Source organism: Solenopsis invicta, chromosome 16, assembly GCF_016802725.1.
Source record: "Solenopsis invicta isolate M01_SB chromosome 16, UNIL_Sinv_3.0, whole genome shotgun sequence".
NCBI lineage: Eukaryota > Metazoa > Arthropoda > Insecta > Hymenoptera > Formicidae > Solenopsis > Solenopsis invicta.
This window is the reverse complement of record NC_052679.1, coordinates 8,477,001-8,498,321: the sequence shown is the minus strand read 5'-3', so window position 1 is coordinate 8,498,321 and position 21,321 is coordinate 8,477,001. Positions and strand designations below refer to the sequence as shown.

Below are 21,321 nucleotides of genomic sequence, written 5' to 3'. Positions count from 1 at the left end.
TGATAAAAATATCGACTAGTTTTCGACCATCGACCATTTATCGACGCATCGACGTCGAATCGACGTCGATTCGACTAATCATTTCTGGCTGGGAACTTTTAAGAACTCTTCTAGAAAGGGAAAATAAAGAGGAATGCTTTGTGTGTGCCAATATACTTTATTAAAATTTTTATAAAATATCATGTTTTTTTGTACATTAGTATTGGTAATATCATTCATTCACACTTAATGTAGTTTAAGAAAAGAAAGAAATACTTTTTCCGTATTGTTTCAACTCAATAGACTGAATGAATGGAAAAGGGATGTTGACTTCATTTTTTATTCATTTTTATTGATTCTCAACTTTTGTTTCACAGCACGACAGACTCAAACGGACGTTGTGGGGATCTGTTGCAAAATGAGAATTGTGCGCCCGGCAGATTCAAGATTCAGTTTCGGGTGGACGACTATTTCAGGCGAATCGCGACCGTTTCTATGTACCCGGTGATCGATGTTGTATTCGATGTGGAACATCTCAGTGAGCACTATCATATACCTCTGCTGCTGAATCCTTTCGGATTTACCACGTATCGTGGTTCATGACGCATTACGTTTAACCATGCCTCGATCCTTCAAAGCATTACGTTTAACCATGCCTCGATCCTTCAAAAATTCATATGTTCCACAAAAATAAAGATAGCGACTTTCTTTTTTGATTTATTTTAAAGACGAATAAAACACTTCACAACAAAATCAACTGTTGTGAATTTCACCCCTTGCTCTACATATCTTGTCAAAATACTCGTAAAATAAGATAAAGGTAAAAAATACATATGTCGTGCACAAAAATTAAGATAACAAATTATTTCTGGGCTCATTTAGAAAGTCAACATAAGGGCTACATAAAAAAATCTCTATTTAATTTCAAAGTGATTCAAAATGACGAATTTAATATGGCAGATTGAAATTTTATTATAAATTGCATGTAAGTTGGTACATATAGATTTTTGAGATCGCTAATGATGAATCCAAAATAAAAATTTTAAATGGTTGATGCAAAATATTAAATTTTGTAGGATGTTGAACCATCATATTGGATTCACTATTTTTATATTTTGAAATTTTTACTACCAATTTATATAATCAGCGATCTTAAAAACTTTTATATATAATAAGACGCGTCTACTGAATTCTAATTATTCCTAGAAAAAAATTAGACACAAAAGGATTAATAATGATTTCAACACGTGCAGCCTTGGACATATGGTCCGAAGAATTGATCAGGAAACAATTTGATTCGTGGTCTACATTTACGTGTTAATCAGATTGTGGGAAAGGAGACGGAAATAATAGAATAAATTAAGTGTTGACTACGATTTATGTAGTTTCGTTGCGCAAACGTTGCAAAAAAAGAGAATAATTAAGACAATGTTGACAAGTACCTATCTCGTACCTTGATTTTTTTATGATGAAAAATTTTTGCAAGTTGTAAAGTTGATTTTCGAAACTGTTTTTAGATGAAAGGCAGATTCACATGGATAAAATGCAAGATAGTAGTTATTTAAAAAATTACAATATTGACTTAATTTTTTGGATCGTCCTGGTAAAAATTTTCTTAGAATTTTATATATAAATTTACAACATTTCTATATAAATTTCAGAAGTTCTTTTACACTTTTTTATATAATTTTATAACTTTTTAGAAAATTTCTCAGATTTGTATTCTCAAATATATGAATTGTAATACTTTTCAGAAATACTGAGAAAGACTGGAATTTTTTAAAAATTATTTATATATATGTGAATATACAACGTAAATTCTGAAGTATTTTAAGATTCATCATTTATAATGTTTGAGAAAAACTTATATATAAAATTTGAATTTTCTGAAATCTGAAATTTCTGAAAAAAGTTATATTTTTCAAAAATCATTATAAATTTATAATTCCTAAAGAAATGAGATAATTAATGAAATTTTTTTTACCAAGACTTTGTGAATATTTTTGATTTTCACACAGAATTAACCCGTAATGGTCACTCGGAACCCCGTGGTAACTTTAAGGGTACACAGACCATTCAAAATCGAGCAACCTTCTATAAAACTAATTTTTATCTGAAGGTATACAATCTTGAGAATACACCTCTAAATTTTTGTTGAATTATCTCAAAAATTACAAAATTTATGGATATTTTTGTAATTTTGCAGTTTTTTTATTTAAATTTTTTCATTATTTTAAATTTTAATAAAACAAAAAAAAATTATTGGATGATAAAAAACAGACCTCAAGGTATGGCCAGTAAAATTTTTGTGGCGAAATATTAAAAAGCTGGCGAATAGCGACTGATTGACCCCGTGGATCCCATGTGACCATTACGGGTTAATAATTTCCATTATGTGAAAGATTGTTTATGCTAATCTAATCTAATAATTTATATAAAAGATAAAAGGAGATAGAGTTGCTAATGTAGGCAAATATAAAAACTTAATCAAATACTTTAGTTTTGTAACATTATTTTGCCTTTATTAAGAATTTATTATATATTAGTTCATAACATAATATAATAAATATATAATGTATAATGTACAATATATACAATGTATAATATATAATATATATTTATTATAAAAGCTTGGTTAATAAGGTACTTGAGCCGAATAAGGCCCAGTACTAAATAAGGCCCACTTTTAAATTTACCATTTAAAAATGCGCTTTATATTTAAAATATATGCTTAAAAGATGTGTCATAGGAATAATAGATAAAGAGAGACTAGGGAATTAATACCGGTAGCAACACGTTTATTCAGTGCTACAAAAGCTTGTAACAAAGTGGGAAAATCAGCCGTTTTCATAAAAATTTGTTGTAAATTTAATAAGTATACATTATTTTGTGATTTATTACAACATATTATAATATTACCTAACTTTTTTCTTCTCTAGAAAAAAACAAATATATATATATATATATATATATATATATATATATATATATATCGATTTTTTCGAATAAGTATACTTTTTTATAAATAATGTATTATTATTAAGGCCCACTTATACATTTATTGTTATAGCTATTGCCATTTGTTTATTATGTATGTGGTTTGCAACAGAGAATAATGATTTTCAATGACGCTAACATTCCATAAGCTAAAATTGCACTAAAATAGTCAGAATTTTTTAAAGTTAAAATATTAATTATAGACAAAATTAAAAATAATTGTAATGTTTTACAGTAAAATAGATTTTAAAGAATTTCGTATTTGTGATTAATAATCATTTTAATAGTAAGTTAGAAAATATGTTTAATTTGTTATTTTCAATTTATTTTTAATTCGGGCCTTATTAAAAGCACAAGAATTTAATAAAGCCCAATGTCAGAGTTAAAAGAAATTTCTTTTTTGTTTATTTAAAATTGTTTTATATAGATGATAATTTTATTTTGGCAAGTGGTTGAAATAAACATTTTATTCTCATTTGGTTCATTTCAATATCTTTGTAAATAAAATTTATAAAAAATAAAATAAGTTAGGTGGGCCTTATTCGGTTCGGGTATCTTACTAAATGATGAACCGTACGTCAAGGTTTGTTATCGCAGTACTAAAATGTCAGAATATAAATTATTGTCATTGGACACGATCAAAACTTAGAACATAATCACATGCATAAAGTTTACTTTGCAAGTGTAAATATATATAAGAGGGGATTTAAAGGAAAAATGAGGATAGAGAAAAATATTTTAAAAATTTCTGTCGATTTTAACGTGCTAATAGAAGCTCAAATATTCAATTTTAAAATTGATGTCAGTAATGTATTTTACTAGATTGTTTTACTTTGAGGAAATGCGTTTCTCCAAGTAGTCATACTTTATATATGTTATTTTTGAAAAGTAAAAAATGTAACAAATATCTCTAAAAAATTTTAATTTCATTATTTAAACTGTTATTTAAATTAGAATTCTTTATTTAATTTTTTAGAAATTTTGTATAATTTTATAATCTTTTATAAACTTTTTCAGATTTTTTTGTATAAATTGAAATATTTTTCAGAGGTACTGATTGTGAGAAAGTTTACATCTTCTCTAGACTTTTTGGTACATGAAATATTTTAAGATTTGTTATTCTATTTCTGAAAAAGCTTATTAAATCTAAAAAAATTTTTAATCTCTTTTTTTAAATATTTACACATAAATTTATGTGTATGTGTAGGTGTGTGTGCGCGCGCGTTTGTGCGTGTGTAATAGATTCTCGAATTAAATATCTCAATAAGCTATATACAAGCGTCAAGATTGTCAAAAACAAATGATAGAAATTAGCCGAAATATGAGGTTCTGTCATGTACCCTTCAATCTTGTTTTCTTTTTTAATTAATTCAAACGTATTTTAAAGACCACTCGTGGTATTTCTGTACAGAGAAAATTATTCCAGCTTTCTGCGAGAAATATTGTCGATAGCGCAGAGCTTCTGCTTAATCAACCATCATGCTCACAAAACGGAAGCGTGTTCAGGTCAGCCTTCATTGAGGCGGTAAATAACTCCGATCAGTGTTCGGGTTTGACGGCAGATACATAGTGCCTGGCCCTGGCCCCAGAGGTCCGATGTAAGGCTCTCCGACAGCAGGTTTCAGGGGTCCGATGCGAGGTCCTCTCATCACGCCAGTTGCAGCGGCTCCTATTCTAAATCCAGCCCGGTACCCGTTCTCGTCAGCGACGTAACTTGCGAATGCAAAATTTGTGGTTTATACCCATGGCAGAGAATATTGGAGGCTATTGTAATGCAATGTTTTAGAAACATTATTAAGATATAGATATGCAATATGATTTTACACAATAAAAGATTACATATAAGGCAATAAATGAGAGTACAACGCGGATATTGATGCCCACACAATTAATATTATTAGAAATGTTTATTCATCTTTAGTGACACATGCGAACGAACGTTTTGATTCACTTTAGAGTCATTCTCAGTGTCATCCTTTTAAATGTCAAAAGTCCTTCATTTAAGTACCTAACAAACGGAAATCGATTCAAAATATTCAAAATAGGTAGAAATATATGGATTCAAAAAAATAAAGAATTTGGATTTGATAATCGCCATATGAATGCATTTATATCTAATTAAAGTTTAAGAATTCTTTGAATCCATTTTAATCCATGAAGTGAGATAAAAATTATTAGATTTTTTTTCAATTCAAAAAAGTTACGCAGGCCATATAATCCATTTTAATCCATGAAACAAAGTTGAAATAAAGTGGTTTTTATTTTTTTAATATAAAAAGAGTTTCACGAGTCATTCACACCATTTTAATCCTTAGTAGACAATGTGGGGTCACTCGAATAAAATTTCCCGTATCGCGTATGTACTATACACCGGTACAGGAGTGGGTTTAGAACAAACTTTTGGATGCACCCAGATATCATTTTCTCGTTGTTTGAAGTTCGATAAACAAAAAGAATAAAATGATATCATGGGTACATATCTCCGGACGTTTATTCTAAACGCAGCCCAGTACGTACTATACGTGCCTGTAGTACTCTTCAGAAAAAAAAACTTTGTTGATAGGGGTATATAGCACTGTAGTGCTTTTTAATGATTATTATTTCAATAGCTTAGATCGACGTAAAAAATTCAAAGTGCACGATTTACTCCTTGGCTGAAAGTGCCAAAGTTGAAAATAGGTAATTTTTTATATTTCTTATAATATTTCATTTTATCCATATATTTGCATAATATTTGCAATTTTTAACTTTTTATTAATAAAAGTATTCGATTTTTATGTTAATATAAAAATATCGTATCATATATCGTATCATATAATACACATAGTTTAAAAAAATACACTCATCAACAAAAAATAAGGTTTCCAGATACCAAAAATTAGACTATTTTTAAATGGCTGTAGCTTGGTGAAAAATCATCACAGATAAAAAATAAAAAAAAAACATTTTAAAGCTTAAAGTTTCAACTTTAACGTTGAATCAACAAATTTTGAAAGTTTTTTTAATTTCCTTGTTTTATGCATTAAAAAAGCACACCTTGTTTTGTTCCTTAAAATTTCGTATTTTTGACACTTTGCAGCTCGACAAAAAAATTTTTTCGAACAATTCAAACAACGCTTTATAAACTACAACATTTTGCTTAGAGAATGCTCTTTTTTCAATTTTTTTTCCCCCTTCGTCCCCCCTTTCGATTTGATGAGTCTTTAATATGTTGTCGTACAGATCAAAATAAGGGACACGTATTTTTTTATACGTGCTCAATCTCACTTTTAGACGGTAAAACACCCCTTTGAAAAAAAATCGGTTTTCTTCTTTTGAAGTGTGTTTCGTCGAAACTATAAAAGAGAGAGAAAAAAGTGTCTGATTAAAACTTAAATGGCTCAAAGAATACTTTATAACAGTGATAAAAAAATTAAAAAAAAAATTTTTTTAATACATTCCTCCATCACTTACATTTGTTTTAAAAAATTTTTAAATATTTTAATGACTGATTTATAGTTTATTTTTACAAATTCAACCATATATAATAAAATGTTTTTCCGCGATGTACCATTTTTGAAAATATTGCAATATCGAGCTTCTTATATATACGCTATACATGCGGATTCATCTCATACGTGCGGATTCATCTCATATTCCCTAATGTCGCTAATTACGTCGCTAATTACGCGAAAAAGCGTTGAAGGCAAATCAGTAGAGTACAATGAAAATTAAAATAAGAGATTTCTTTAATAATAATAATAATAATAATAATAATTGAAATAATAAAATAATAATGAGTTTTTTGAACTCGACCGTTAAAATCTCTATTTGGATTTTCCTGGAACTTGCAATTTGAAACATAGTAGCTAACATGTTTGTTACGTTTGCTACATGAAACGACGTCATTTTAAAGAAATTTCTGTCAAGCGATGATTACTACCTTTTCAGAATAGTGATGACTGATTGACGTCGCAAATGAAACTGGAAGTAGTTCTTTCCTGGACATATTTATACAACTCAAATGACGCAATTACATACATTTATTTACCGCGCGAATAGATTAAATGTTAGAAAATAAATTTCTAAAAAATATCGTATTTATCGTCTGGTATCCAAAATATAGTCTAGTTATCAATGTGACTTTGCATTATTAAAAAATAGAGTTCCAGTAAATGTCTTATTTACCATCTGGTATGCAAAATAGCGTCAATAATATAGTTTTTAAAAAACCGCTTTTTTCGAATCCTGAAAATCGCAGAAAAATTCCGGTTTTTTTTCTGAAAAATTGTTTTTTTTCCGAAAAATTGTTGTTTTTCCTATGTAAATGACATGCTAGCTAATTTTACAATATTATTAAAGTAAGACACCTTGTATAAGTGCTGGAATCAATATTGAGCTACTTTTTATGTTTATATTTAGAATAATGTACATCACTTGAGGTTTAATAATTATCATAATTATTAAAAAAACTATTTTAAGAACAAATGTAATCCTAGCAACTAGTTTAAAGACTAATTCAAGTTAATATTTATATTAATTAGTTGAATAAATTTTAGAATATTAGCCATTATCAAGAAGTATATACGTTTTATTTTATTTAAAAAATACACTAATTCTGTTTTTATTTATGTTTGATGATATGCTTTTTGTTTCCCTCGTATTCACATTATCATAAATAAACAGAAAAACTTTGAGAACGGAAATTAATATTAGTTTAACTTTATACGGACAATTTTTTAATTATTTTTCATTAACACAGATTTTTAACTTTAGTTTGTCATATCCTGATTCGGTAAAATTCTGAATTATAATCTCGTTTTATAGTTTACTTCTTTCTTTATATAATTGTTATAAATTTAATTATTTCAAATCGTCCTCTCAACTTGCTATTATCTTATGAGCATGATATTTAGACTACGTATTTTTTAATTTTTACAATACAAGTTTTAAAATATTAATTAGTATGAGTGACAAGACGAAAAATCGAGCTGTCTTACGAACAGAAGTATGGCAAACTACGGACTCGAACATAAGTGTGGCGAGCTAGAGTTAAGAAATCACATCATGAAATAGGTAACTTTGATACTGATAAGATACCACTATAGTATAACACTTTGTGAATTTTTCCAATGAATTTTTCTACCCCTGAGAAAAAACCGAAAAAATCCACGGAAAAATTGAAAAAAAAGAACGGGTTTTTTCCTAAGCCTTTAAAACTATAATCAATAAAATACATTGACCATTACGATCAGCTGTTCCACAGTCGAAATTAAATAAACGATATTTTGTAAAAATAATAATTTCTCTATTTATAACTCGTTTTTAATTGTTCAAAGTATTACGTACATACTTTAACATTGCCAAAAATATTTGACTGATTTTAGCAGTCGAGTTAAAAAAACTCATTATTATTTTATTAATTTAATTATTATTATTATTATTATTATTAAAGAAATCTTTTATTTTAATATTCATTGTACTATACTGATTTGCCTTCAACGCTTTTTCGCGTAATTAGCGACGTTAGCGAAACGTATGAGATAAATCTGCATGTATACATATAAGGAGTTCGATATTACAATATTTGGTACATCGGAAAGACACTTTATGATATATGGTTGGGTTTGTATAAAAATAAGCTATAAATCTGTCATTAAAATATTTGAAAATTTTTTAAAACAAATTTAAGTGGTGGGAAAACGTATTAAAAAATTAAAAAAAAATTTTTTTTTGCTGTTATAAAGTACTCTTCGAGTCATTCAACTTTTATTTAAAACATTTTTCTCTATCTCTTATAATTTTGACAATACACGTTTTGAAAGAAAAAAACCGATTTTTTTCAAAGGGGTGTTTTGATCCTTTAAAACTGAGATTGGGCACCAACAAAAAATATCTTTGTCTTATGGATGAACTCCTTTATTCGTATACAAAGTTTCAGATTTTGTTGAATTTTTGGGTTGCCTAGTGTTCCTTGTAAGCTTTAAGTTTCCAAGTGAACAGTGGAAACTTGAAAGACTATGATTTCAAATAAAATTGCAGTTCAACAAGTTTGGAAACATTTAAACTTTCGTTTAAACAATAAAGCTTAAGTAAACTTACTCAAGAACACAGATTAAACATACGTCAACAACATTCAGGAAAACATCTTGGCAGAAGAAGTAGCAAAATTATTATTAATGAAGAATAAGTTTGAATTCTTACTGAACGGAAACGGGGATTCCTTCGGGACTCTTGTAAGAATAGGATCCCTCCACCACTCGGACTAGTTCTCCATCTACGTCCTTCAGGGTGGCAATCTCCTCTCGTTGGATCTCGTCTTCGTTGACGTTCGTAGTGATCGACCGACCCGCAGCTGCTCTCTGCTCGTCCTCGAAAGGGGGTTTTAGGATCAGGCCGCCGGAGCCGCGTGCAAACTGTGGTGCCTTTTGATCCGGGGATAGTCTCTCGGTAAAAGACGCCGGAAACGACAACAAACACCAAATCTGTGGAAATTGTTCTTTACATGTATGACTTTTAAAGGTAGAGTTTTATTTGAAAAAATGACCAAAACATCAATTTTTTAAAGTAAAAGGGCCTAGTCGAATAAGTATGGTGAAAATGCCCCCACGGCTTTTGAGTTGGCCTTTTTTTCTAAGATAACTTATATGAAAAGACGCTTACATACCAAATTTTAGATTTCTATATGAAGACGTGACCAAGATATAGCGAAAAAACGATTTGTTTACATTTTCACAATTTTCTCAGTAACAAATTAAACAAAATTTTGAAAAAATTCTGAAAAATCAATTACACTTAGACATTAATAAAAATATTTTTTACATTTTTTTGGTGCGAATTTGGTTATAAACAAATGAAATAACCTTTAAACATTTTTTCCACCTTGATTTCGTTGATGAACCTTTCACCTTACAAAAATTACAAGTGAATCTCTGTTCCCAACTCCTACAAAAATATTTTTTTTCAGATTTTTTCAAAAGATGGACTACAATAAAAAAAATTAAAATAACATTTTTTTGTTAATTTTTTTCGCAACATGAGCAGGTAAATTGTTTCTTTCTTTAGTTGTTATCAATTCTTTAACGTTTTATTTGTCTATAAAATTTTGTATTGAAATATTTTGCTGATCACAAGTTGAAAGTTAGTGATAGCTAAATTATTTTTTAATTTTTATAATTCCATAACATAAGGTCTTTATTTCATAAATATGAAATAAATACTTATGTTATGAAAGTATAAAAATTAAAAAATAATTTAGCTGTCACTAACTTTCAACTTATAATCAGTAAAATATTTCAATATGGAATTTTATAGACAAATAAAACGTTAAAGAGTTGATAAAAACGATTTACCTTCACAAATGTGAAATAAAAACCTTATGTTATGGAATTATAAAATTTAAAAAATTATGTAGCTATCACTAACTTTCAACTTGTGATCAGCAAAACATTTCAATATGGAATTTTATAGACAAATAAAACGTTAAAAAACTGATAAAAACAATTTACCTGCTCATTTTTTGAAAAAAATTAACGAAAAAATGTTATTTTAATTCTTTTCATTGTGATGCACTTTTTGAAATAATCTGAAAAAAAATATTTTTTAAAAGTTGGGAACAGAGATTATATGTAATTTTTTCAAGGTGGTAAGTCAACGAAATCAGGGTGGAAAAAATTTTTAAAAGTAATTTACATTTTTTTATAAACAAAATTTGCATCAAAAACAAATGTAAAAAATATTTTTATTGATGTCTAAGTGTAATTGATTTTTCAGAATTTTTTCAAAATTTTGTTTGATTTGTTACGAAAATTGTGAAAATGTAAAAAAATCGTTTTTTCACTATATCTTGGTCACGTCTTCATATAGAAATTTAAAATTTGGTATGTAAGAGTCTTTTCAAATAAGTTATCTTAGAAAAAAAGGCTCGGAAAGCCGTGGGGGCATTTTCACCATACTTATTCGGCTAGGCCCTTTAACGTTGCTTATTACACATTCTGAACTATGTAAAGTAGAAAGATAAGAGGGTACCAAAGTCCCAGGAGCGCAGAGGAGTGAAGAGGGTTTTGGATTTAAAATTTAAATGGATTCAAATGAATTGAAATGCACTATTCATCAATTTGAATTTGGATGTATTTATATCTCCATTATATTATTTTTGAATTCAAATAAGTTGAAATACAAAATGAGCTATTTATCATTCATTTTATTTTCGGATTTAAACAAATTCGAAAAATTTGTAGCGCGAATTCAAAAATGTCAAAATGAATTCATTTCTATCCATTTCAATTTTTGTTTGCTGGGTATGTTTTTTCATCCGTGGCAATAAATTAAATCTTCTCCCGATTGACAACATCTCTTTGATAATAAAATGGATGTAACCTGCCAAATTGTAAAAAAAATGTGGTAGTAATATACGAATTTTTGCAATTTAAATTCCTCACGTTTACTTGGAGCGAGACATTTTCGTGTATCTTAATTTCAACGCGATCCGAGCCCACTAGATCTCTATCTCTATAATATTCGGTCAAGTGCCGCGTATGTGTGTATCTTTCGATTTAAACATTTTGCATATGCGGCAATGCCTTGCATTCTAAAAAGCATTATTAGATGTAAGTTCAACCGTGAGTACATCAGTAACGAATATCTCTCTTGCTCGATACGCCGATTTATGTAATTATGGGCAAAATTTTTAATTCGTCGATTGATCAATCGCATTATGCGCAAGTGCAACGTTGTTTTGTGAAAGCTGCATTTGTGGAAGGACAGCGCAATTATTTGTTTTCCTCTGCTGTGAATTATCAACTTTACGCTTATATAGTAGTATAGATATTTGCGATGTGGGAATTAATATGTATTATTCGTAACTTTTTTTTCTTATCGCATTTCATACACATAGTAAAATGTCATACCTACATAGAAAAAAATTAGTATCAAATTAACAATTTATTGTTTTATATGTGTATAAGCAGAATATAAAATCTTGAAAGACTTTGATAATCATAAACAATCATAATTTGTTTACATGAAGTAACAAACTATAAGATTTTATATTTTTATTTATATATAATACAATGAATTTTTAATTTGATATTAATTTTTGTGTGTGTACCTGTCGCATATACAGGGTGTTCAAAAAGTTCTGGGACAGCAGAATATCTCGAAAACTAAGCATTTTAGGAAAAAGTGTTTCAGATAAAAGTTTCAAAAAGGTTTCAGAAGATCTATTTACTGATCTTATCAGTTTGACCTTGGATGACGTTGCCGAAGTCAGATCAAAATCACATTAATTTTTTGAAATAAAATACTTTATTTTTGATTCCAGAATCTAATAGCTGGTGTCAAGAGCTTTCCAAAATCCTACAAGAAAGTTTATTTTTGTGGAGTACTTTTCGAGTTGTGAGGCTTGGAAGCTACAGTGTATTGTAACTTTCAAGCGTCATAACTCGGAAAGTACTTCAAAAGTAAACTTATTTATAGTGTTTTAAAAAGTTCTCGAAATCGATTACAAGAAAATGCACTAAAAGATATAATGTTAGAATATCGGAGTTCCCTAATTAAAGAGTATCGGTACTTCCCTAACATTCTATATTTTTTATTGCATTTCCTTGTAGTCGATTTCAAAAACTTTTCAAAACACTATAAATAAGTTTATTTTCATTAAGTACTTTCCGAGTTATGACGGTTAAAAATTACAGTACTCTGTAGCTTTCAAACTCGACAACTCGGAAAGTACTCAACAAAAATAAACTTACTTGTAGAGTTTTGGAAAGCTTTTGACATACATCAGCTATTAGATTCTGGAAACAAAAATAGAGTGTTCCATTTAAAAAAGTTAATGTGATTTCAATCTGACCTTGGCAACGCCATCTAAGGTCAAACTGATAAGATCAATAAATAGATCTTTTAAAACCCTACAACTTTTATCTGAAATACTTTTTTCTAAAATGCTTAGTTTTCAATATATTTCGCCGTCCCGGAACTTTTTGAACACTCCGTATATATTTTTTTAACGCTTACTCAATTGCGCGGTTATGTTATGACAAATTTTTGACCATACAAAAAGTAGCTAGGTACAAGTTAAAGTATCTTTCCTTTTTCGATGAGATATAGAGGTACAATCGTATTTTTTCTGATTCTCTTTTTTTCTCGAACGATGAACGTTAATAGAAACATTGTTTAGACGTTTAAGTTTTCAATTTGTTTGAAAGTTTTTAGAAACTCAATGCCTTCGAGATTCAACATCGAGAGAATAAGGATTTTGTAATATTCTATACACGTTTCTATCGGCAGGACATTCGTACATTGTACAGAACGGCAATTACCGCCCACACAAAACCGCAACAGATTGTTTGCAGATTTCACATTAACCATTGCTCATCGTTTCTTTTTTATAAATTTCGGTATTTCTATCCAACATCCTAACACTTGCTCACATTCATCGGTTAGGTTTAATACATGCAATAACGCTTATTACCATATATCCGCTATCACGTTCCTAAAATTCCTCTAAAGTCGATAAGGTAGCGTCGATCACACGCTCGTCGTATTCATTCGCGCAGATCAGACGTAGGAAAAAGCTGATAGTTTTTTGTAGGGATGGTCTTAATGTTGTTTTAGCACTTGTAACAAACTCTCCACTGTACGCAATATTAATTGTAAAGCAAGAGTAACTCTCTCTAAATTACTTAATACATATACATATACATCGAACATTCCGAGCAGCCTCGAGAAATCGTCGTGGTTTGATGTATATCAAAGTTACTGCGTTAATTAATTTGCGATTATTAAAAATTGCCTCAATACTCAACCATGAAAGTGGTTGAGTATTGAGGCAATTTTTAATAATCGCATTCCGTCGACGCGCCATGGATCGAGGATCGTCGAGGATCGAGGTACAGTTATTCAGCAAGCAAAAATAAATTTAAATAAATTGAATTTTTAATTTATTTTTATTTATCTGATTTCGCGCTTCTCGAGTTCCAGAGCATTTTTGGATTCAAAAGAACTCGAATGGATTGAAATACGAAATGCGTTATTTATTATTTTGAATTCAGATAGATTCATGTCTCCATTATATTATTTTTAGATTCAAATGAATTGAAATACGAAATGAGCTACTTATTAATTACTTTAAATTTGGATACATTTATGTCCCATTTTATTATTTTTGGATTCAAATGTAGTGAATGAAGTGCGAGATGAATTATTTATGTTGAATTCGGATGTATTTATATTGTTCTTGGATTCAAATAGATTTGAAAAATCTGAAACGTGAATTCGAAAATGTCGAAATGAATTGATTTCTAACAATTTCAATTCATTTTTGTTTGCTGGATAGTTAACCAGTTAACGTGTATATATTTCATATCTTCGGTGAAGCGTAGATCGTGTTTTCCCGCTCCCCTTCTTCGCTTGACGTTTCTCAGACATTCTTCAGACGTTCCAATTGCGCTATTCGAGCGGCCAATGAATTGATCGTTCCGATAGCTATTCGCTGGACGTTTATCGCAACATTTTTTCGCAGTGACCCGAGACATGACACACACTCGTCGCACTCGTACGCAATACGCGCGATACGTGATCACTTCAGCAAACGGAAATGGATTAAAAAAATTAAAAATGGATAGAAATGGATTTAAAAAATCAGGAATTTGGATTCGGCAATGACCATACGAATTCATTTCTGTCCAATTAAAGTTTAAGAATTCCATGAATCTATTTTAATCCACGAAGTGAGATTAAAATTATGAGATTTCAATTTTTTTCAATTAAAAAAAATTATGCGGTTTATGCAATCCATTTGAATTCATCAAACTGGATTGAAATAATGTGACTTCTATTTTTTTAATTTAAAAGAAATTTTCGTGGATTATCTAATCCATTTTAAAACAGAATTGAAATGATTTAATTGCTGTTTTATAATTCAAAATATATTCAAATGAATGAAAATGGATCATAAATTTTCAATTTATTTCTGTTTGTTAGGACTCTCATTGCGCGTTTAAAATGATCGTGCTTATCATTTATGTTTATCGATTACTCTCTCCGAAGTGTTGTCTATATTATAGTTGCATCTTGATTATCCATATCAGATATTTAGAATCTGATTCATTAAAGAATATCACGACTAATCGCAAGGGAATGAAAAATGTTTATGGTCACACAATTCCTTTAAATTATCGCTGTATTATTGACCTTATAATTTACTACTGTAATATTACAAGCGAATGTCTTTATCCACTTTATCTCTTGAGGGTACACAGACCCAATCTCTCTTCGGATATGATTCATCGTCAAATTCCATCATATATCCTCTTTTAATATGATGTAATTTTATGATAAACGTTTATCATAATGATACAGACAATACAGATATTCGTTGTTGTTATTATTTATATTAGAGTCACTAGACATTTATTTCTTTGTAAAAATCTCGAATCAATATTTATCAAAATATTGACATAGTTTAACTCATACACATATAAGATGGACTCAGCATTTACCTGATTCGTCTAAAAGATGAAGTTGACAGAACGGAGTGAGAGACAAAGTGTGGGAAATGCTGTCCTTTTTGCGTGCATATCATTGATAGAAATTCTTAGAAATAAAAAATAGCTAACTAGAGAATCAGACAAAGAAAGATTTCCCCGCATTTTGCCTTTTGCTCCGTTCTGTCAACTTCACATATATATAGCTAATGTTGGGTCTATCTTACATGTTTATGGTTTAATCTTGATCAACAGATACAATTATAATTCTTCGACGAATGTCCGATTAATCGTGCTCCACTAAAGAAATGCATCATAATCTAACATCATCATACATTTCCCAAATGCGATTGGCATCAATCGACCTCAACATTCATATTTCTTTTTATAAATTTTGATTAGGTCATTAATAATTATCACCATTTCATGAAATAATTATATTAAATGCGTCAGATTTCATCGTATGACTTCCTTTCGTTAATAACTTACTGTTCTGTCAGGATGCAAACTAAGACTTTCACCTTGAACTACATTTGAACTTATCAAACATAATGTGCACTCAATAACATTCTGCTATCGTTCTGTCAACAACTAATAATAAACTAGAAATTTCATTTAAACCGGCGCCTATTGATTCACTTCTTTCCCTCCTTTAAAAATTTGTTCATTTTTTGCTTCGTTTTGGAGAAAATCGTAAAAAATAAAAAAAAGTGTCTTTTAACTTTTTACCTGAATTTTTTACCTGGACTATATTTTTTATTTGAACAAAGTCCAATGTCAAAAAATTTTCATTTTTTTACTTATTTATTATTTATCTAAGAAACAAAAATTGATTTGTGTACATTTTATATATATTTCTTGTTCATATCTAATGTATTATCGTTTCGAAAACATGTGTAAAAATTAGGTGTATTACTCAAAATTTATATTGTATATTGTTAGAGTTTTATTAATTTTGTTGAATATTTTATTAATATTGTTTAATCGTACTCAAAAGAGTAACTGAAATATGGAATCATGACTGCAATATACCAAATATCACCAATACGAACTGTCAGCACTAAATACAATACTTGCATGTTGCAAGAGTTCAACATTTTGAGCAATATTACGGAAGTATAATAATATGAATAAATGTAACAATATGTAATAAATAAAAGAGTAAAAGTTTTTTGACTCTTTTTGAATAAAAAACGTAATTTACGTAAAAAATTCAGATAAAAAAAATAAAAAGTTTTTTGTTATTTGCAATTTTCTCCAAAATAAAGCAAAAACAGGCAAATCTTTAAAAGATTTTTTTCTTTTCGATTCTCTATATGCTCTTGACATTTAATTTCAGGATATCTATATATTTAAATACCTTTACAGAGATTCATTTTAATCGTGTGCTACAAATAATATTGCACTGTGCTCTAAAGCAAGCTTCGTAACTTAAAAAGTTAGGATTCCACATAAAAAAAAATCAGGACAAAACTGTAAATGTTTACAAGGTAAGTCCTGGAAGATACCGGGGTTTCTTTCTTAAGAAAATCGATTTTGCAAAACGAAAGATTAATAGCGTCTCTTTAAGCTGTTCAAGAGGATTAATGAACTGCATCTATCTGCGGAACAACCAGAGAATATTGCCGCAGATGACCCCGCGACACCGCATCGTTGGATAATCAGCCGAGGATCGCCGCTCGCGACGTGTGCATGTGCGGTACGACGATGGAGGTAGATCCCTCGGGAAAGGACACTTTCTATTTAATCGATGACCGCAGTCGGCCGGGTCCGCGTTTTGAACGCTTCGGGGCCCGATAACCGGCTGCGAGTTTACGAAGACGCAATTATCTCCGACACGGCCCCCGCGCCGCGGTCTCCTTTGGAAGACGTGAGAATTTCACGCCAATGATGAACTTTCAACCCCTGATGCTGCGCGGTATATTACAGCCGGAGACAGATACTCTGGCGCTCAACGGCGCGATGGTATCTTTTATTTCTGCGAGAGAAACAAAATTGGCACTTAAAAGTATCCTAGGCGAGTTATGCCGAGTTAATCTCTCTGGCGTTGTTAATCGCTCGCCTCTCTCCTCCCAAAAGAGAAATGCTGACGCGAGAGGGGAAATGTAATGGAAAGGTTGGCGAAAGAATCCATTCGTTGCATAATCGGAGGATTAATAGAAATAGTTAATCGGCATTTATTGAGAATATCAAGTCGTCGAATTGACTAACAATTGCTGATATTATACAATTAACGTATTTAATAATTTATATAAAGTTTAAACTAGTACATAAATTGACTAGTGATTGGCACAATAATTATCGGATTTAAGCCTAACAAATCTCTAATATAATAGCTACACTACGTAGGTGTCAAAATCATCTCAAATAGGACACGTTATTTATGATAAATATTTATAAAGATTTATTACTATTTACTTTTTAAACATGTATAAATATTTTATACATATTTTTTTATAGATCTGAAGAAAAAAATCATAAAATCTTTATTCAATATGTCGATTAAAATCTAAATTCTCTCTCTCTCTCTCTCTCTCTCTCTCTCTATATATATATATATATATATATATATATATATATAGAAATATAATAAAAAATAAATTTCAATCTAATATCCCATACAGCACAAAACTTGCAATAATATTGTTGCAACGTTGCAGCAATGTAGCAACAATATTTCTGCAGCCTTCTGTGCTGTATGGGATAAGAGTACAAAAATAGTTACGTTAGTAAATATTTATAAAATGTTTAAATAATTATAATTAATTTGTAAGTCTTTTATATTATTTGTGTGGGATTATACTTACGTTCCTTACATAGCAGTTGTAACTGCGTTTGTTCGGATTATGTTAATTTAAACTTAAATTAACATACTTGAGAATTTATGAGTTTGATTTATTTCAGAGATTAAACTGATGCACGCCGCGTTAATTTACACTTTAAAAGGATTAATAAAGCCTATTAATACTTCAACGCGCTTCGGCGATTAAAATAAACCCGCAGGCGTAACTTGTGCGCGCAACTTTAGAAATATCGATCTAGCAGAATTTTTATTTCGTTCTATATTTATTAGATTACGTCGCATCTGTGGTGTAACGACATTCAGTCAGCGAGATTGCGCATCCTTCCACAAAGGTGCGAAATGCGCCGCGCGCTGCTTCGCAATGCGACTTGCCACGTGCAATTTATGAGCAATTCGCCATTAGCTGCGAAAGGCACGCAGCACCTGCGTGAATCTTCGGTAGCGCGCCTCCCGCGTTCTCCAGCATGGGGAACTTCGCCGGAGGAGTAATTTACGGCAACGCGGGAGTCGCGACGAGTCGCAAATTATGTTCTTCTATCGTCCTAAGTGGGCAGACTTTCGATTGACAACTTGCGAGCTTGGCACACGAATAAAGCTCCGTTTATTTTCAAATAAAAAATTTGAAAAATCAGAAATGATGAATTTTAAAAATGATTTAATGTTTCGAAATAACTGGTTGAAGGTTAACAGTCGAAGCTATTGAAAGCTATCATAACTGGAATAATTTTATAATTGCAAAAATATTTTCTTTTATGATAGAAAATTCCATTTAGAAAGATAATATTCAATAACGATAAACTTAAATCTGTAGATTTGTTTGGTTTATGTATCAAACTAAATAAAATTCTTTACAGTTTTTCCGTGGAGGGGAATTTTATACACTGAAAAAAATGGAAAGAACAATTTTGTTGAAAATACAGATATATGAAAATAATTATGTTGGATCATTAAAAAATAATTACCAATTACGAAATTTAGTAAAGTTACCAAATTTTTTTTCCAGTGTGCAATGTAATTGTTTTAATGATTCAACATATTTATTTTCATATTTGTATTTTCTACAAAATCATTTTTCAATGTAGAGGCTCTTAAAACATTAATATTACATATTCTGGCTGTTTCATGTTTCGACGAATATGCGGCGCGCAATTTGCATAAATTGGAGATTGTAACAATTAAAAAGTATTATTCAGCATTAATTAAGAATCACGGTGATTGACGTAGGCCTGCGAACTTCGTGAACAAATGAAATCAATTTTTAAAACATGAATTATATCAAGGAAGATTTGTATGGTTAAATTCAAGGCAAAATTTGCGAATTCTTTTTTAGTGAAATAAATAGACACAGTTCTCTCTTTGTTTAGGTATTATTTACTGTATTTGTGATGTACAAAATTTATTATGTAATAGACATTTTTTTTAAAATATAAAAGTTTTTAATGAAGATAGACCTGAAAATGTCAAATTTAAAATAAATATTAGAAAAATTACCAATAACATTATAAATAACATCAATATTTACACAAAAAATTATTGTTACGTTTATATTGTTATTACTTTATTTATATTTTTCTAATTGTCTCTAAGAAGAACTACTCAAGAACATTGTTTTAAAAGTCAAAAGAATTATGGCAAGACGCAAGACACTCAAAATTTTCGGACTATTTACGATAGAAAACTCCTATATTTTTAACAAATTTTGTATTATAAATTAATTTCCTAACGGAAAAAACAATCATAATTGACATTCGAAAGATATGTTTGATTGAGCAAATTTTGGTGAAAATAAATAAAATTTTTAGTTATTACAATTAAATAGTTTAGTATGCGACTAATATATTTAGATATGATAATTATAACGACTTAATTAACGCTTTCTGGTTGGACGAGTGCAGCAGTATACGTCACTGCTATCAGATGAGAACGTTTTATTTCTCGTACCAAAAAAAGCGACATAAAATAAATCACAATAAAATAAAAGGCGCATCATTATAAGATTTTTCACTGTTATTGTGATAAAATGATTTGCTTTTCTCAAAATTGGGTTTAAAGCATATGAGAAAATTAATAATTCTAATAGTTCCTACAAGAATTCTGATTCATTTCGACAGATATGATTGAATATACTAAATTAATAGAACTAATAGATCTTTTTCCATGTAGTCGGGAGAATCAAAGTGCATGCAATCAAATTTCTTTTGTTATTTTAATAAAAATTATAGATCGTTTATATCTCATCAAACTGTAAAGTTATTATGTTTATTTCTCAAATTAATTCAACCAAGTTTTCAAATAAATTTAATCAATTTTTTTTTCAAAGTCCATCTTAAAGTAAGTATAGTAGAAAGTAATACTCAAACGGAGAATTGTGATTACTTTTTTCTTCCCTGAAATAAATTTACAAATTTTGCCTTCCCTCAATTTGACTATAAGAACCTTTTGTTTCTCATCCGCCCCCTCTAAATATATACAAATTAGGTCCCTTGACGATTTTTCTCATGCTCATTAAAGTTTAATTTCGCAGCGCGATAGCCTCTTTCTCTGCGGAACACTTACCAGCGAGAATATAATTTCACGACGACCCATTGTGGTTGTCATTTATGACGACGATAACGAGGATATATATGGTGAAGAAAACTTCTGAACGCGATGACACTTCGCACTATGCGACACCCGGCACGCGGCTCGGGAGCGCCTCCGTATCACGAGCACCCTTTGTCACACCAGAACTGTGTATCGGGTCCTGTCGACGAGTTTGTACTCTTGCGAGCCCCCGTTCTTATATACCCACATGAACGACGATGAATCCACCATACTGTGCTCCCCCTCTAATCACCACCAGACTATCCGCGCAAGCGGCAGTTACCGTTTGCTCGCGACTAGCAAAGTGAACTATAATATATTTCGTATACATCTCGTATAGGATGACATTTATTAAATTATATGATAAAATCTTAATCATAAAAATTATAAACTACAATTATGTAGAAATATTTATAAAAATAGACATAAAAATATATGTGCAAATACTACACACTAATACATTAATAAGTTTTTTGTAAAATATTGATAACT

General features: G+C 29.8%; 1 protein-coding gene across 1 annotated transcript; it reads right to left on the bottom strand.

The window, feature by feature from the left end:
• Positions 1 to 3,982: 3,982 nt before the first annotated feature.
• Positions 3,983 to 21,017, bottom strand: LOC105205130. The gene is made up of 3 exons (XM_026140271.2): positions 20,803 to 21,017; positions 9,160 to 9,440; positions 3,983 to 4,689 (listed from the first exon to the last, which is right to left on the bottom strand). Exons 1-3 carry the CDS (start codon positions 20,842 to 20,844, stop codon positions 4,491 to 4,493), a joined length of 522 nt encoding a protein of 173 aa, XP_025996056.1. The 5' UTR covers positions 20,845 to 21,017; the 3' UTR covers positions 3,983 to 4,490.
• Positions 21,018 to 21,321: the final 304 nt, after the last annotated feature.